Source organism: Stylophora pistillata, chromosome 10 (genome assembly GCF_964205215.1).
Source record: "Stylophora pistillata chromosome 10, jaStyPist1.2, whole genome shotgun sequence".
Lineage (NCBI taxonomy): Eukaryota > Metazoa > Cnidaria > Anthozoa > Scleractinia > Pocilloporidae > Stylophora > Stylophora pistillata.
The window spans coordinates 15,354,001-15,371,956 of record NC_142528.1 but is presented as its reverse complement, the minus strand read 5'-3'; the positions used below and the strand labels follow the sequence as shown (position 1 = coordinate 15,371,956).

Genomic DNA, 17,956 nt, shown 5'->3' with positions numbered 1-17,956 from the left:
GCACCCTTGCCTTATATGGGTTCTCTTGCCTTACATGGGTTAGCCGCGTGATAGCGGGATAGCGTCATTACCTCCATTGACTTAAGCACGATTATTATTCGAGCGGACGAGTCAAGGCACGAAAATGGCTTTTTCTGGTTTCCATGTATTCATGATTATGGTGCACGTAGTTGTTGTATTTCAGTCAGCAAGTAAGTGGAAGAACAGCTATGGCTGGGTAGCCTGCATCGCGAATGAATCAAAAAACCATGAGCATTTTTTTGTTTATCATTTTTAAGATGCTTGAATGGGCTTGCCGCGGTTCGTGAGCGATTAGCTCCTAGTACCTGTGTGCTTTGTTTGATGATTTTTAATCACACAGGTTGCATATTTCGTCCTTAAACAGATGCTCTCAGTTGTTACAAATGCACCAGTGAAACGTCGTGGGCAGATTGCAACTCAAAGATGAATAAATTCGACTGTCCATCGGGGTCACCCAACTGCGTCATAGGAACAGCGACCTGTACTTCACAAGGTGAGGATACAAAAACCGTCTATTACAAGAGGTGTGGCGCTCCAGGAGATGATTGTCGCCCCAAAGCTGACGATACTCCAACCTGCCCATCTTCGTCATCCATAGGTTGGTCGTACTCGTCCGCCAACAGCTGCTGTTCAGGAGATAATTGCAACTCTGGGTCATTCCATAGAATCAACAAAGCGGGTCTGGGAATGTGTATGGCAATTATCGTATTGGCTCTACGTCTGATACTTGCTGAGCGTTTCTAAGACAATATTTTCCTAAACATGCTGTCGCTGTATGATCCATTTTAAGAGCAGGAAAACTATTAGAATCTTGATTCAACCTAACATAATTAAGTAGGTAGCGCACAAAAATATGAATATATTGGTGGAAAAGAATCGTTGAGCTTTATAGTTGTATACTTCTGTCGTCAGCCTTTGTCAATTTTTAATATTTTGTATAATGATGCCTCAGCACTTGTTTTTTGGACAATGAAAAGAAGTGATCGTGAATAATTTTACTTGGACTCTAATTCCAGCTTTATCTACAAATAATTAAAGTTGAATACTACTCTCGTCTTCCTTTTGTAATTTTCAATATTCTCTATGATGATGCCAGCATTTATTATTTAGATGATGATTAATAAAAGTGGTCATGCACAATTTTATTTGGACTTTTTTTCAGCTTTTTATCTACAACTAATTAATGGAGTCAACTGAAGGTTCGATCACCGGAAACGCTCTAACAACCCTCCTTTTAATTTAACCCTTCATCCTCTTAGAGTGACAAGCATCTAATTACTGAGAGTAACTAATGTGCGAGCCTTCGAGCCGGAGCCGTTCAGTTTGCGAGCCTCGAACCTCTTCTTGCGAGCCACTTCTTGTTCTATATCTTTCCATTTTCTCTCCTCATTTTATTCTAACAGTCTTTAGCTCCTCTCCAGAAAGCATTTGAAGGTGAAAATCTGAAAAAATATCAAACTAGACGTTCGAGGAGCGTTCACTCGGGCTTCGTAGCGAGCGCTTTACCTGAGAATTCACCACGCGTAAAATTTATTCGAAACTACAAAGCCACAGCATTCATACAAAACACGAGTACAATTATAATATGCATCACGAGATCTGAATCTTTTTACCTTTAATGACACTGTAACATCATTATGTTCATGAACATTGGTCATATTGGAAAATTTTTCTAGTAGATCACAGTCATCAAGAGTATTCATCATGTCTTCTACTGAGCACTCGTAACTCCATGCAAAGAGCAAACGAACCTTCACGATCGCTTGCACAATAATAATAGTGATTACGTAAGAAATATTAAATCGTACTTTACTGAAGTATTGAACCCGATAGAAACCAATTACAGAAACAGGTATTTAACGGAAGAGCTAAGCTTAGATATTTAACATTACTATTCATGTTGCTTCTGTCAATTCGCTGTTGTTAGCGCCACCTTCGAGCGAAGTGTTCGTCTCAGCTTCATAGTTTGTTGTTGATCGGCTGTCACAGTTTTGCCAGTATTTTCGTAGTTTGAACGAAAACGCTCGACATCGTTTAGTGTGGGCCTACCACGAACGGTGTGTGCATTTGTATGTGAGGACAGCGGATCTTTGCCGTGTAACCTTCCAAATACACAACACCTCCAAAATTGTGATGTTTACAATCAGCGAGCACACGATAAGACAAGTTGTCGCACTTTCATCCTCAGTCTCCGCGGTTTACACAAGGAACGCCTGGGACCATGACCATAAAAGGGCATTATGTCCAGATTTGGATGTTATTTTCCCGGGGCTCGCAAAAAATTGGCTCCGGCTCCTCATAACAGGCTCGGGCTCGCAGGCTCGCATTATAGCAACCCCCCAGAGTCAATGTTATTTCCATTCTTGAGCATCAGTGGTTGACAGTAGGAAATACAGATGTCTATAACACAAAAAAATAATGGGTTACGGTGTAACTTAACTTAATATATTTAATCATCTGGTTGTATTTATTCTGGATGCTCCACCTTTTTTCTTCCCTTATGCCCCCCTGAAAATGGAAGTTAATAACTTACCTAGTTCTGTATTGTGCTTGATGTTGGATTTGTCATTTTCTGTGGTTTCTGGGAAATAATGCAGTAGTTTTCCATGCTAACATCCAGAGATGCATTTTCTTAGACATATGTAAGAGTTTGCTTCTCAAATCTCTGTATTTTATTTTGCAAATGATAGCAATATATATGCATGATATCTAGTATTTTTGTTTTTCCTTTTCTTTATGAAAAAGTAACTTTTCAGTTCTAGTCTTGTAGGTCTTACATTTTGTATCACTGTGGTTCAGGTGTCTAGGCAAAGTTATCTACATAATGATATATTCACACAGGTTGAAGAAAAATGTATACAGGCTAGCTCGTGATCACTATAGTATGTGACTCCAGTGTACCAGCAGATTGCACATGTTGTGGTATATTTGCATAAATGCGATCTATTTGTGTACAGTTGTGAGTAGTATACTGGTTAATCAACTGTGTGTAGCCTCTGTTTGTGATTAGAAATGCTCTGAGAGCTTTTTGTTCCGCAGTTTCCTGTCACTCAAAAATGAATGGAACTTCTCATCCTCCTTCACCTTCGTCAGCCACTTTGCCGCAGCTGTGAACGTAGAACCGTTAATACTGAACTCTCCAAGTAATATAGTAGGAATTGTAGGTTCTGTCAATACTGACTTATGGAGATGAGTAACAGCATCAATCAATTGTGAAATTCTAACAGTTTTTTACCAATAGATACCAACCACATGAATATTTGGAACTGGATGGCTAAGAACTGTTACAGTAGTTTCCACATTATTTACATTAAATCTGTTTGGAATTTCAGTACAATTTAAATCATTCTTAATGTACACAGCAGTTCCATAGAGTAATATTCCTAGAAGCCACTAAGGTCAATAACTCGAACAGCACACCGTCACCCTTCGAACTCCCGCTCTTTCTCACATACACGCACACTCTCTCGGTCACCTGACCACTGTGTATAGTCCCGGATGTCCACAGGACACCACATCTTCCTCTTTCTCCGTTCATAAACTCTGACATAAATTTCAACAAAATAGCATGAAAAATGTCAACAATGTCCGATCGGGTAAATAGAAAACTGTAAGTGCAATATGATCAAAGTCAGTGTCACTTGAAAACCATAACCACCGTCAGGTGGTGACATAGTCACTGAGTCTCTCAGGAGGTCGGGTGACTCTCCCTGATCTCCTTGGTAACAGCTGTGGCAGGATAGGGCTCTGGTTCTCCACTGGCCAAGCACTGGCTCCCATCTCTGGGCTGGGTGTGAGTCCTTGTCCACACCCTTGTTCACAAGGTACTTCTGCAGGCTCTGCAGGGCTCGGTCCCTTTGGCTCTGTAGCTGGTGTAACAAACTGCTTGACATGCTGAATGTTTCGCTTGTATTGCACGCCTTGAGGTGACTTTAACTGGACTTGATCCCCATGACGTGCTATCACCTGGTATGGCTCTTTCTCGTAATGTGGTGAAAATTTATTCTCCTTCCTCTTCTCCAGTAACACAAAACATAGCAAGTTCTGATGTTAGACTGACTAAAGTCATTTCTGTACAGATTAAATCCAGTCAGCTTGTATGTGTCATCATTATCTAACAAGCAAAGCTTAGTTTCCACAAAAATGTTTAGGTCAGCATTTTTAATGTTATAATCACTTCGCACAGCCTCTATGTGAAAATTGAGAGATCTTACATTGTGAAACAAGATTGTTTTTCCTTGGGGTGAATCTGTAGCCAGTAACACTGCTAAAGGCATGAGGGTTGCTTCTGTTCTGAGGCTGTTCATTTCACTTTTAACTTTCTTTCTAACTTTAATTTTATTTTCATTCAAATTAAGAATATGTAGTGCAGAGCTGTCAGTTTTCACTCGGCTCAAGCCAACATAATGCATATGCTCTCTTGTGGATTTTCGGAAATCAACAACAGCTTCATCTAAAGTATCACCTTGACAACGATAAATAGTCTTGGCAGCAGCGGGTCTAAGTGGAAACTGACGTCGAAGAATTTTTACTTTACTCTTTTTATTGATTTGGAATTGTTTAGCATTTCATATTTGGCATTTGTTATAGTATCTGGTATTCGGCATTTAGTATTTGGGATATGGTATTTGGCATTTGTTTGGCAATTGTTCAGAACCTTTTTAGCAGTCTCGTTTACAGAATTTAAGTCCCAGTGAGAGGGGAACTCGACGTAAGGTCCTTCGAACCTGAACGTCTCTTGGCCTTATAATATACTCAGGCCAGTCGTGAGTTCCGTAAATGCTTCTGTCCCGAAATATACTAAGGACACGTTAGGAGCATTTTCAGTGCAAACGAAATTCATAGTGCTGATACTTAAGACCTCAAACAGATAGAAATCAACTCCCCAAACGGACCACATGCAAAATATGGCGAACACCAGAACTCACGACACCTAGAAGAACATGTGCTTTCTCATGTGACATTTTCCGAACACTTTCCGAACGATTGGCCAAATCTCAATGAGTGCTTATTTTAAAATTATTATAATTTTATGTTGCAAGTTCTACACTAGATGCCATACGTTAAGAGGAGGAAGGCTTACCTTTTGTCCCAGATGATAAACCGCTCATTTCAACATACTGCTTTCTTCCTGTCGTCAGTCGATTCGTCATCCTCCAAGGGGGTGTCACGAAAACTAAGACCTAAGACCTAACACCTAACACCTAAGACCCCTCGAAAACTAAGACCTCTCGAAAACTAAGAACCCTGGAAAACTAAGATCCCTCGAAAATAGATTTTCTCAAAGTTGTTCGCTTGGTTTTCTGTTCTGGTGTGGCAGGAACCGCAGGAACTTCGCTCTCTCGGCTCGACTCGCTCGCGCTTCGCGCTCACTGTCGAGCAACGCGCTCAAAAGCGCGACTTCTGAGCAAGTCTACCTCGAAAACTAAGACCCCTCGAAAACTAAGACCCCTCGAAAACTAAGACCCCTCGAAAACTAAGACCCCTCGAAAACTAAGACCCCTCGAAAAACTTTTGGGTACGGAATATTTTAAAAGAAAGAAGTCATGGTGATCTCTACAACCTGGACATAGTGAAGCCGAGAGAACTATGACCTGGAGGAGCTACAACTTGGGTGATCGTGAATTTTACTTGGGGTGTTTAAATGCAGGCTACCGAGTTGCAAAATTAAACGTTGAATATAGATAAGTAAACTTTTCGCTGCTAGATTTACACTGTCTATTTAATTCAGAAAGAAAAAGTGAGCTTTCTGTTTCTCCTTTCACAACACATTCGTGTGGACGGAGCCTGAATTACCGAGTGCGTAATTATCAGTGACTTCCGGCACCACAACAGAGAATGTTTTTGATGTACGCATTTCGAACGAAAGGCCGTTTTAACCTAATTCTGCGAGAATAGGTTGTTTGCTTTCAGTTCTCGGGAAACTTTAAACGTCATTTTTAAGATAAGTTTTTCTGATCGCGGCTCTCGTGCGTGACTTCTGGTAGTATTATTCAAGAAGTAAAGTGTTAAAAGTACAACACGCAACTTTAGGTCAAGGGGTCAAGTTACATGAACTTTGAGAGTTACCATCGTATTTGCATATAAAAAATCAAAACAGGCCCCATCCACACTAGTTTGTATTACTAGTTATAGTTCTCACTAGAGCTGCTCCCGCCCTACAGTACCATCTTCTTTTGTTTTTTTTTTAGTTGGGTTTGTTGTTTACAGTTGTGTAATTTTCCTGTTATGTTGTTACGGAATTGTGGCTCAGTACGTTGGGAATGGATTTTTTAACTCCCGAGAAAAAACCCAGAGAAAGGGAAAACATAACAATCAACGCCGGTTTCACTTCGTTTCGCAACTCTAAGTTCAATTCTACGCAGGAATTCATATAAAGAATTTAAAAATACAGAAATGCTGGGTTATACTGCACTTTTGGGTGTGCCACCTTAAAGTACAGCCTATTGACTACAATCGTAGAGAGAGTGTAAAAGTACAAAATATGCTGGGTTACACTGCACTTTTCGGTGTGTCACCTCAACGTACAGACTACTGACTACAATCATATAAAGAGTTTAAAAATAAAGAAATGCTGGGTTATACAGCACTTTTTGCTGTGCCACCTTAAAGTACAGACTATGATCCTGGAAAGAGTGTCAAAATACAAAAATGCTGGGTTATACTGCACTTTTGGGTGTGCCACCTTAAAGTACAGCCTGTTGAATATGATCATAGAAAGAGCGTAAAAATACAATAATGCTGGGTTACACTGCACTTTTGGGTGTGCCACCTTTAAGTACAGACTACTGACTACGATCATATAAAGAGTTTAAAAACACAGAATTGCTGGGTTATACTGCACTCTTGGGTGTGCCACCTTAAAGTACAGCCTATTGACTAAGATCATAGAAAGAGTGTAAAAATACAACAATGCTGGGTTATACTGCACTTTTGGGTGTGCCACCTTAAAGTACAGTCTATTGACTACAATCATAAAAAGAGTGTAAAAATACAAAAATACAAAAATACTGGGTTATACTGTACTTTTGGGTGTGCCACCTTAAAGTACAGTCTACTAAATAAGATCATAGAAAGAGTGTAAAAATACAAAAATGCTGGGTTATACTGCACTTTTGGGTGTGCCCTTAAAGTACAGCCTGTTGAATATGATCATAGAAAGAATGTAAAAAAACAATAATGCTGGGTTACACTGCACTTTTGGGTGTGCCACCTTTAAGTACAGACTACTGACTACGATCATATAGAGAGTTTAAAAACACAGAATTGCTGGGTTATACTGCACTCTTAGGTGTGCCACCTTAAAGTACAGCATATTGACTAAGATCATAGAAAGAGTGTAAAAATACAACAATGCTGGGTTATACTGCACTTTTGGGTGTGCCACCTTAAAGTACAGTCTATTGACTACAATCATAAAAAGAGTGTAAAAATACAAAAATACTGGGTTATACTGTACTTTTGGGTGTGCCACCTTAAAGTACAGTCTACTAAATAAGATCATAGAAAGAGTGTAAAAATACAAAAATGCTGGGTTATACTGCACTTTAGGGTGTGCCACCTAAAGTACAGACTTCTACATACGATTAATAGGAAAGGTAATAAATACTAAATACTAAATAAGAAAGGTAACTAGTGCATACTGTGAAATTGAAAAGGAAGCAGGTACTTACAAATGGTGCCCATTTCAAAAGTGCTCTCAGACGAAACATCTGGGCGCTGCGCAATATAAACCACACCTCATAATTTAAAGAAAAATAAACAAGAACTGTTGAACCACAAGTGAAGGTACCTGCCAATGCCACCTCTGGTATCAAAGACTTACATCAACACGGGACTGACAAAATGTAACACAGTTAAGAACATAATTCTTAGCTGTGTTTACATCTCTGTAGGAGAGCTTCAACTTGTCCGGCAGAAGGGAGAATCCCACAATCTCTTCAAGGTTTTGAAGAATTTCAAATTCTGTTGGACCTGAAATGTGTTTTATCACAATGGGAAAAACAATAGATATACCCACAAAGTGAATCAATTGTAAAATACACACAAAGCCAATAATTTGACCACTCATGCACCCGACATAGAGCTAACATGAATATTCTGCTTTGAAATAGCAGACTCCTGACCACTCTTCTTCTTAACAGAAATTCTATCACCATGAAAAGACTCTGGGCCAAAGCACTTCAGGGCTTGATTGGCTTCTGGAAGTGAACCAATCTTGTAGGCAATCAGACCAATGGATGCAAGCAACTGCTCTGTATTGTGCATCTCCATATGTGGTGCACACAACTGAATGCTAGTAAGCTCTTCATCAAGGAGAAAAAGGAGATCATCCCGGATTCCAGTTGATCTGCAAATTATGGATAAGAATGGTGCATTTACAATAATTATATTGTAAATGGGTACCCCAAAAGGAGCAGGGATGGCGTAGTGGTGAGAGCAATCGCCTCCTACCATCCTTGCTCCGCGGGTTTTTCTCCGGGTCCTCCGGTTTTCCTCCCTCCACAAAAACCAACGTTCCAAGTTGTGTCCCCAATTAGCTTCAAGCTAAATACCCCTGACACATTATTAAAGTTTATCATTATTATTATTTATAAATAAAAAATAAATAGTCTTATGAATATCATGGCAATAAATAAATGGTGGAAGGTGGCTGCTCTTACCAATGCATCAACTTTGGTACCCAAAAGGCCTCAAGCATTTCCTACATAAGCCTGTACATTATTTAATGATCATGAATGGCTAAACTTAAAGTATACCTGCCTATGTTACACTTGCTTCATAGGCATTCTAGGCAGGTTTCATCTGGGGCCACTTCATGACATTTGCAACCCTAATGGGAAATGAAATTACCTCAAAATAAATTAATATTATCTTACAAAATTTTTTGGTTGCATTATTAGAGAAGACTGTAGCTTGTGTATTGTAACTGATGAACTACAACTAAGAAATGCTCATTGATCCACATGTACACCAACACAAATACTAACCCTGATTGCATTGCATATAAAGCAGAATTCTGCATCTACCCCTCGACCACCAAGTTGAAAATCAAGATCCCCTTTCTTTACCAAAAGAAGGATCAGTGTTTTGTAGTCCAATGAAACTAAGATATGACAAAAAAACAACAGCAGTAAAGAATTATGATAGGACATACCCCGGAACATGTAGAAAATTAACTTACTGTTTAAAATAATGGTCACTGATAATGAAAAAAAAAAACCCTCAATTAAGTTTCTAAAAAGAAAGTCAGCATCCTCCCTTTTAAAAAGATTAAGGTTAATGTTCTTGCAAATAACAAAATAATAGAAACATCTTACCATCAAATTCTACATTGAACTTCATGCCATCAACAAAAATTCCTTGGTTCTTGATGATTCTCTTTTGTTCATTTAGATCCTTTAAAAGTACCTTCAGGCTTTCCCTATCAAAATAACATTAGGCATGACGACAACCGATGAAACTTGTTGTTTATTCAGAGCTTATGTTGGGGTAATGTTCTTATAATGCAAAAGGATTTGCAGGTTTTTTCATCTTTCTGTTTAACCCATTAAGGTCCAAAGCCCTCAGCCCAGACCACCCCTGAAAATCCAGACAAAATGGCTGTCCAATTAAAAAAACCCACATGGTCCAAACAAATTTACCATTTTATGTCTTGGTTTTACTCTTCAGCAGTGAAACTTTAAAACATGATTGCCAATACAATAAAGAATTACTTAAACTGCTTAAATACTGAAGATGTATGTTATGCTTTTTTAAAAAAAATATTAAAGTATGGACATCAAGTAAACAAAGTGACCATCGCTGTACTACCTACTATGTACAAGGAAATGAAAACATCTTAAAACCACAGTAAGTCTCAATTGCTGCTCTTAACTCAGCAGAAATGCAATCAAAAAGAATTAGTCAAAAACATTTTGCATTAAAACAGGCCATCTCACGGGTAAGAGAGTGAAATTCGTAAGTTTTCTTGCACAGATCAAATTTGAATTTACCGCCAGTGCTGACATCAGTGAACGTCACGAGGTAAAAAAAACTAGAATTTACGAGTTAAGCTTACACCGACCTGGCAGTAAATCGTCTATGGAAGTATTGAAGAATGAAATAACTATCGATTGAATAGAACCCTTTCAGTTAGAGACTACGAACAAAGCTTAGATTATACCAAACAAAGAAAGTTGTTTTTATCTTTGACCAGTTCACGACTTGCAAAGTGAAGGTGAAATGAAATTGGGCTTTACGGCCTAATACAGCGCTCCAAAGAACGAAAAAAAAACAAGGTACAATTTAAGATCAAAGGTTAAGTGTTTTTTAAGAGTTAATTTCCTTCGTGCTATTTTGAAAAGCAGGAGAGTTCGCCACGCATTTGCTGACATAATGCAACGCCGCATTGCTCACAAGCATATGTTTCGAAGGCGCGTCTATCACTTTGCTTTCTCCCATCGTCGATGAAAAGATTAAGGAAATCTTTCGATGTTGCACCCTCGCCCAGATCTTTCGTTGAGCCATGAGGAAATTATGGTAAACTCTTCGATGTCAATTTCACTCAATGTGTTTGACCATTGAACCCCAAAGGCATATCTTTGTTGTCGCTATCTACTTCATCGTCTTCTTCTTCTTTGCTAGCAAAAATATGGACATCGGAGTTTGTTCCCCCTTAGCGCTTGCCGAAATCAAAGATCTACCCGATTTCTCCATCAACATCACGCAGATTTTTCTTGTAGCCTTCTCTGCCGTTCCTGTCGATTTTCAGCCACTTCGAGAGAGAAAAACCAGGAAAGATTTCTTCTTCTTCATCGGAAGAACGCGAAGTATCGTCAAATCCGCGAGAAGCCACGCTAAAATACTGAATGCTATTTTCAAAAATTCGCTAAAAATCACACACGAATCGCTGAATGAAAAACATAACATCAAATGAAAGGTTAATTTATGCAGGTCACGTTCAGCTATATTTCAATACCCAGGGGACTACGGTTTCTTAGCTACAGCCAATAAAAACGAGTCATATCTGACAGGGCGCATGAGGGCGCACTGGATTTTCAGAGGGGTTTTATTTCCGGGCGCATGAGGGCGCACTGGACGTTAATGGGTTAATTCATAACATGTGGGTATTTTGTGTGTGTGTGTGTGTGTGTGTGTGTGTGTGTATTACATTTGTCAGATCTTAGAGCCAGTACTGGAAATTGAGTCAACAATACAACTATGAAAACTGTAACATATATGTTCTATAAAACTATAAGCTTTCAGTAAGGAAAGCTTTATAAGAAAGTGTCTCTACTGTGCAAATTAAAAACTTTGTAACCACGTCAAGCAAAGGAGAAAAAGTATTTTAGTAACATAAAATAATAGAAATTAATGATGAACCTGTTTTCTTTACAATTGGCAATGGCCAGTGGGTAAAAGACTTTGCACTCTGTATGTTGTAAACAGGGTTAAGACGGGGAACCAGACCAACCAAAACCTGATTTCTACCTGATCATAAAAAAATGATAATAGAAATGGTTATTATTTCATTCTCATTCATGGGAACAAAAATTATGCACAACCACACACTTAATCCGAAATAAGGTATTGTTTTATAATTTATGGCAGCAGACTTAACCCTGACAGTCAGTATTTACCACAAAAGGGTCTTCCATCTATCTTCATCAGAAGTTTGAGAGTTGGTGAGCACACATTATGCAGCCTTTGCTCGCGGACAATCAACTCCAAAACAGGAAACAAATCCACCTGATAACCTTGTAAAGGAGAAGGCACCTTTTTCACATCCATGTATTCTTTACAAACTCCAAAGATCACTTTTTTGGCCGCCTTCATTTGGTTAAGGTTCAACAATATTGGTGTGTCAGAGGATTTCTAAAACGGAAGCCAAAGAAAGAAAGCAAAAGAAAAATTAAAACAACAAAATTAACATGAAAAATACATCTGATATAACTGAGGTTTAAAAAAATTAGCTATTATCATAGTAATAGTAAATAATAATGAGACTTGCACTTCTTCTACCACTTTCAAGCATTAAATTTGTTACTGTGGAACTGCTTCCAAGTTGGGATAAATTAAATCTGAGTGCAGACATATCCTTTCCAAAAGAAGCCTCTTAAGATTGATAACTAATAACAGACCTTACTAACCCCTGTCCTTCCAAGTTTGGTGATATTGATTACAGCTTGCCAAGTATTACCAGATACCCTTGCCTTGGTCTTGAAATATAATAGCACCCAATCTGGAACTCGGAGGCTTTCCATGTATAAGGAAAATGTTTCATCACCAACAAGCTCTTCCACCGTCCGTTTAACTCCTTTCTTTAGGGCCACATCCTCCACAATCTCATTTACAATAGCCTTGGCCTCAGGATCACCAAAAGCACACATGCTGGAAATTAAGCACTGTTGATTTTTCTCGGCTCCTTTCACAGATGCCTTGTGCATCTTGGAGAACGCGGCTCCCCCTTTTCTTGATAAGGAAAGTCTTTTCTGGGGTCTCCAAATCATTCCTTTCAGAAATCTCCTTTAGATTAGGAGAACTAAGACTGCCACTGTTTGGAGGAGTCAAATGAACCGAGACAGGCATTTCTTTCGTACTAGCTAGGCGGAGTGTTGAATAGGCCTTTTGCAGCTAGAGGTCACGTGCTTGGAAACCCCATAGCAACGCCTTGCTGGACGGCAAGCGTTCTTGTAAACTAAAGTGTTATAGAGGTCAAGTTCGTGTGGTTTCAAACAAAAGTTTCAAGTGGTTTAGAGACTCAGTTTTTTTTTAATCTTGTCATTATCGTCACGTATCGTACTGAACCCTAGTTTTGGATTATATTGAGAGCCGACTGCTGTTTCAAACGCCCGCTTCAGGAAGGTTTGCAGATGCAAACGCTCGTCGCGACGAATAAAAATGGCGACTTCGCAAGGTATGTGTAGTAAAAAATACACCTAGAACGTTACTTATTTAAACTATTTTGGTCGAAAACTGCTAAGAAACAAAAGTATATTCCAGAAAAAAAAAGATTTTCAAAGGAATGAAGACCGTAAATGTCCAAACAAGGAAAATTTTTGTGTTTGAAGTTGTGCTATACAAGCGCCACAAAAGCACCCGCGCTAAAAGCGACAACATATGTAATGTCTCTTTTATATGTTCTCCTAAGGTAACACCGGTGATGATGGCAATGAAATTACTGTTACAAAAGTTTGTGGAAAGTCCACAACTTTTCACTGTTGTGTTCCCCGCTGTAACGGAGACTCGAGGTATGACAGCGATCTAAGTTTTCATCGAATACCCGGTCAACCAGGCAAAGAGGATATACGAAAACAGTGGCTTGTGAAAATACGAAGAGACGAAGGCCCAAAATTCAAGGTATGAGTAGGGTCGGTTTCAGATTAAAGAATTTAGAGAACTGGTATTCAATTTTATACTGGTTTGTGTTTTTAGATTTCTACCGCTACAAGGGTATGTTCCAGGCATTTTATTGATGAGGATTACCTTGCACCGGATAAAGCTGGGCGTAGATTGCTTAAGAGGGGAGCTGTTCCTTCGAAGTTTGATTGGACGTCTGAGCCAAAAGTGAGGAGGAAGATTATACGACATATAGATAGGTTAGTTTCCTGTGTATTAACAAACAAGATGTTTTTCTAGTGTCGTTTAGAATACATAATTCATTTATCTTGTATACAGGGATATGCAGACAGATGGGTCAGAGCCAGAGTCAGAAATCAACAACACACCAATTAAGGATACTCAAAAGGAGGAAATACAAGCACTACAAGCTGAATTGCTAGCAACGAAAAAGCAATTAGCTGAAAGCCAGAATGAAACTGCTGCTGCTATTAGAGAGGTGCAGGTTATGAAAGACAAAGCTGAGACAATAAAAGCCCAAGCTGATAAGGAGATAGCTTACTTGAAAAGGCAAGCTGCAGAACAGCTTGCTCTACTCAAATTCGGTTTAGAAAGATTTTCTTCTGACAAAGATTCTATTAGGTTTTACACTAGTTTTCCGTCATATGAACTCTTGAGGAATTTTTTTGACTTTGTTAGACCAACGGCAGAAAATATGACCTATTGCTATGCATCAGGTGAAAGAGGGAGTAGGCCTGGCGCTAGGAGCATGCTCTTAATTGATGAAATGTTTATGTTCCTTGTTCGATTAAAACTTGGGTTGTTTGAGCAAGATTTAGCTCATCGTTTTCAAATTCACCTATCAACTGTATCTAGAAAGCTAAACACCTGGTCTAATTATTTATACTTTTTGCTTGGAACACAAATGATTTGGCCAACTAGAGAGGATGTAGATATACACATACCAGATGGTTTTAAGGAATTGTATCCTAGTACTAGAGTTATACTTGACTGTACAGAGATTTTTGTGCAGACACCTAGTTCACTTTTACTACAGTCTCAGCTCTATTCTTCATATAAGAGCAGTACAACACTTAAGGGATTGATTGGAATAACCCCACATGGTGCTGTTTCATTTGTTTCCTCACTGTATTCAGGTAGCATTTCTGACAAAGAGATCACTAGATGTAGTGGGATTTTAGATCTGCTTGAGGAAGGGGATTCGGTCATGGCCGACAAAGGATTTGACATTGAACCTTTGTTAAATGCAAAAAATGTAGAATTGAATATTCCTCCCTTTTTTGAGGACCAAACACAGTTTTTGGAGGCAGATGTATTAAAGACCAAGTCAATCGCTAGTTTAAGAATTCATGTAGAGAGGGCAATCAGAAGAATTAAGGAGTACCATTTTTTTTATTCTGATGTGCCACTAACAACACTAGGCTCAATTACTCAAATTTATACTGTTGCTTGCCTTCTTACAAATTTTCAAGGGCCTTTGATTTTAAATCCAGGTAGATAAGAAATTCTTATGTAGAAATTAATCTGAATGACCCTCAGAGATATTTGGAAATCCATTTAAACTATAACACTTGTTATGTACATAACTTGCGTCTTTTGGCTCTTTTGAAGTCTTGTGTTCTGTTTAAAGTTATTGCAAACAACAAGACCATAAGTTAGTACTAAATAGTTTTTGTTCTCTATTATTTAAAATAGTCAAATTAAGTACTGCTTACTTCTAATGTTCTGTGAGTTTAGTGTGTGTACTTCAATTAATTAGAATACCATATAATGTATTCTGTTGACAACTTCTGTTGATATGATAAAACACACCCCTTAGGCACATCACCAAATTTGCATGGCACAAAGGATACACTGCTGAGTTCATTTACACTAGGTACAATGTTTGCAAATAGTGGTTGAGGCTCAAGACCGTCGAAAGTTTCTTTCGTTAATGTTCCATACATAGTTGCTGGTGAGTAGATTGTGCTCTTTATATACTTACTATAAACTGCACCCATTTGAGGTTTCTTGACCAACACATCTTGTATCTGTGTAGGTTCTATTTTTTTCCCACGTGGCACACTCCATCTTTGCTTCATCATTGTACATGTCAGTTCATCTGGTATTGATTTGTGTCCAAGCTGCTTTAATAGGGCTAGGTAGTAAAGTAAACCAACTACATGATGGCAAAATCCACCGATGCCAGCAACACAGGAGCATCTCCCAGCCAAAGAATTATCTCCAGTAAGTTTTATGGTTACTTCCAATTTATGAGGTAGCTCACTTTTTCTCATTGACCGGTAGCACTTACAGCCAATAATCGAAGTATCTCCATTGTAGATAACTGAAAACAATAAAAGATATCGTTTCAAATTACTGGACAATTGTGTTCATATATTTAATATTATATTTTGGGTTATAGTAAGAAAACAGAATATCTATGTACCTTTAATATCGTGTAGATAGCCTGGCTCAGCCATAAACTTGCACGCTTTTGCCGTGTTGCTGCAGCCGGACCTATCCTTCGAATACTTCACAACATCTTCAAATGTCAAAGCTGGAAGGCGAGAAATGTCTTGTGTCTCTTGATCATCTGTTATTAAAATGTCCTTGTTTGAGCATTTACGGTCTTCATTCCTTGCAAATATTTTTTTTATTTAATACACTTTTGTTTCCTAGTAGCTTTCGACCAAAATAGTTTAAATAAGTAACGTTCTATGTGTATTTTTTACTACACATACCTTGCGAAGTCGCCATTTTGATTCGTCGCGACGAGTGTTTGCATCCGCAAACCTTCCTGAAGCGGGCGTTTGAAACAGCAGTCGGTTCTCAATATAATCCAAAACTAGGGTTCAGTACGATACTTGACGACAATGACAAGATTAAAAAAAACTAAGTCTCTAAAACGCTTGAAACTTTTGTTTGAAACCACACATGCTTGACCTCTATAGCACTTTTGTTTACTGGAACGCTTGCAGTCCAGCAGGGCGTTGCTATGGGGTTTCCAAGCACGTGACCTCTAGGTGCAAAAGGCCTATTGAGGGGTCATTGTAAGGCGCCGGGCTGCACGTGGTCGCTCGCAATTCAAGTCGTTGCCGTCTCCCTTGAAGGAACTCAAATCCAAGCCATTCAAAAATTCTTCAACTTTATAAATCGTGGCGGATCCTCCTACTACAGAACCTAATTTTTCCCTCAGAATAACCGATACAAGCCCAAAAGACGAGCAAACAACTTCAAATGCGCTGGAATTTTTCTTGTTGACGAAGGGGCGCCCATCGAGAAGCCGAAGTTTGTCGCTTTCAATTCGGCAGAAATCTTCTGGAAAAGTTGTCAGGATCGGCGATCGCTTAAAATATTGCAGAGGAGTAATTCCACAAAATTCTGTTGTGAGCACATACCAGTAATTATGCCCGCTTAATGCATCACTGACGACGCGAGCGAAGGTCGAAAAACCTTTCCTCGGCGCCATTTTTTGGGAAAATAAACTACATGCACTACAAAGCAATCTGGGAAAAAATAAAGAACATTGTCCAGATCCAAAAACAGACACTATCCAGATCCAACCGAAAGGGGTGCTAACGATATTAACCACGCAAACGCTGACATAAAAACCACATATTTAATTGAATTAGAACGCCTGGGGAGTTTGATGTGTATTTCCAGTGCAGACGATTTGCGTCCCCTCATGAAGCAAATGCTCACTCTTTGTTTTACGACCATGATGAAACGCAGTCGGAGTACGTACACCGCCTGATGTTCACCGATTTCCATAGGATATGATAGGATAATTTAGTATATACTAAAACAGTGGATAGCGTTGAAAGCGCGCTCTGATTGGCTTGTCAAACTCTGAATATCCTTTGCTATTTACTTCCGAGCAACTGGAGAAAAAATGGCGTCCCGTTTGCATCCGTGACAGACGAAGAAATCACTCAAATTAGTTTTTGGTGGTGTATATTATCTCACTCTTTTAGTATATACTAAAACAACTATTCACCTCAGTGTCGGTGGTTAGCAGTGGATATTTACCTCGCCGCTTCGCGGCTCGGTAAATATCCACCACTAACCACCTCCACTTCGGTGAATAGTTGTTAATTATTTTATGTGAGCTACATGGGGAGTGGTCGCCCAGATCTCCTGAGCCAGGGCCTCGTGATAAAAGTGACTGACCTCTTTACAAATATTTATAAAGAAAGACTACCTAACAAATCTAAGGCGTCCTTTCTGCATGAATAATTTTCTATCGTCGTACGCACCCTTGCCTTATATGGGTTCTCTTGCCTTATATGGGTTAGCCGCGTGATAGCGGGATTACCTCTACTGACTTTAAGCACGACTGTTATTCGAGCGGACGAGTCAAGGCACGAAAATGGCTTTTTCTGGTTTCCATGTATTCATGATTATGGTGCACGTGGTTGTTGTATTTCAGTCAGCAAGTAAGTAGAAGAACAGCTATGGCTGGGTAGCCTGCATCGCGAATGAATCAAAAAACCATGAGCATTTTCTTGTTTATCATTTTTAAGATGCTTGAATGGGCTTGCCGCCGTTCGTGAGCGATTAGCTCCTAGTACCTGTGTGCTTTGTTTGATGATTTTTAATCACACAGGTTGCA

General features: G+C 39.0%; 5 protein-coding genes and 1 pseudogene across 9 annotated transcripts in view; 3 read left to right on the top strand and 3 right to left on the bottom strand.

The window, feature by feature from the left end:
• Positions 1-17,482, bottom strand: part of LOC148721943 (uncharacterized) — a 547,091-nt pseudogene extending 529,609 nt beyond the window's left edge. Inside the window, exons 1-3 of the transcript XR_015992420.1 lie at positions 16,086-17,482; positions 15,791-15,937; positions 15,135-15,688 (exon numbers count right to left, since the gene is read on the bottom strand). The product of XR_015992420.1 is annotated as an uncharacterized LOC148721943 (transcript). The remainder of the gene's footprint in view (positions 1-15,134; positions 15,689-15,790; positions 15,938-16,085) is intronic.
• On the top strand, positions 35-1,172 carry LOC148721947 (uncharacterized). The gene is made up of 2 exons (XM_088735849.1): positions 35-191; positions 386-1,172. Exons 1-2 carry the CDS (start codon positions 125-127, stop codon positions 763-765), a joined length of 447 nt encoding a protein of 148 aa, XP_088591975.1. The 5' UTR covers positions 35-124; the 3' UTR covers positions 766-1,172.
• LOC148721946 (uncharacterized) lies at positions 7,820-8,299 on the bottom strand. The gene is made up of 2 exons (XM_088735851.1): positions 8,097-8,299; positions 7,820-7,995 (listed from the first exon to the last, which is right to left on the bottom strand). The coding sequence occupies exons 1-2, from the start codon at positions 8,293-8,295 to the stop codon at positions 7,835-7,837; spliced, it is 360 nt and encodes a 119-aa protein (XP_088591977.1). The 5' UTR covers positions 8,296-8,299; the 3' UTR covers positions 7,820-7,834.
• LOC148721945 (uncharacterized) lies at positions 8,836-12,620 on the bottom strand. Of its 4 annotated transcripts, XM_088735844.1 has the most exons (6): positions 12,153-12,619; positions 11,643-11,877; positions 11,386-11,493; positions 9,342-9,445; positions 9,012-9,127; positions 8,836-8,854 (listed from the first exon to the last, which is right to left on the bottom strand). In XM_088735844.1, the coding sequence occupies exons 1-4, from the start codon at positions 12,510-12,512 to the stop codon at positions 9,435-9,437; spliced, it is 714 nt and encodes a 237-aa protein (XP_088591970.1). In that variant the 5' UTR covers positions 12,513-12,619; the 3' UTR covers positions 8,836-8,854; positions 9,012-9,127; positions 9,342-9,434. The 4 variants fall into 4 exon arrangements, with proteins under 4 accessions (XP_088591970.1, XP_088591972.1, XP_088591971.1 ...); XM_088735846.1 differs by lacking the exon at positions 11,386-11,493 and having other exon boundaries at positions 12,153-12,617; XM_088735845.1 differs by lacking the exon at positions 9,012-9,127 and having other exon boundaries at positions 8,837-8,854; positions 12,153-12,620.
• LOC148721944 (uncharacterized) lies at positions 12,920-15,103 on the top strand. Its single transcript, XM_088735843.1, has 3 exons — positions 12,920-13,362; positions 13,438-13,601; positions 13,681-15,103. Exon 3 carries the CDS (start codon positions 13,685-13,687, stop codon positions 14,861-14,863), a length of 1,179 nt encoding a protein of 392 aa, XP_088591969.1. The 5' UTR covers positions 12,920-13,362; positions 13,438-13,601; positions 13,681-13,684; the 3' UTR covers positions 14,864-15,103.
• A 167-nt stretch (positions 17,483-17,649) lies between the features above and the next one.
• The window catches only part of LOC111339145 (uncharacterized), a 1,112-nt gene continuing 805 nt past the window's right edge, over positions 17,650-17,956 (top strand). Inside the window, exon 1 of the mRNA XM_022945733.2 lies at positions 17,650-17,780. Coding sequence (XP_022801468.2) covers positions 17,714-17,780 — 67 coding nt within the window. The 5' untranslated portion in view covers positions 17,650-17,713. The remainder of the gene's footprint in view (positions 17,781-17,956) is intronic.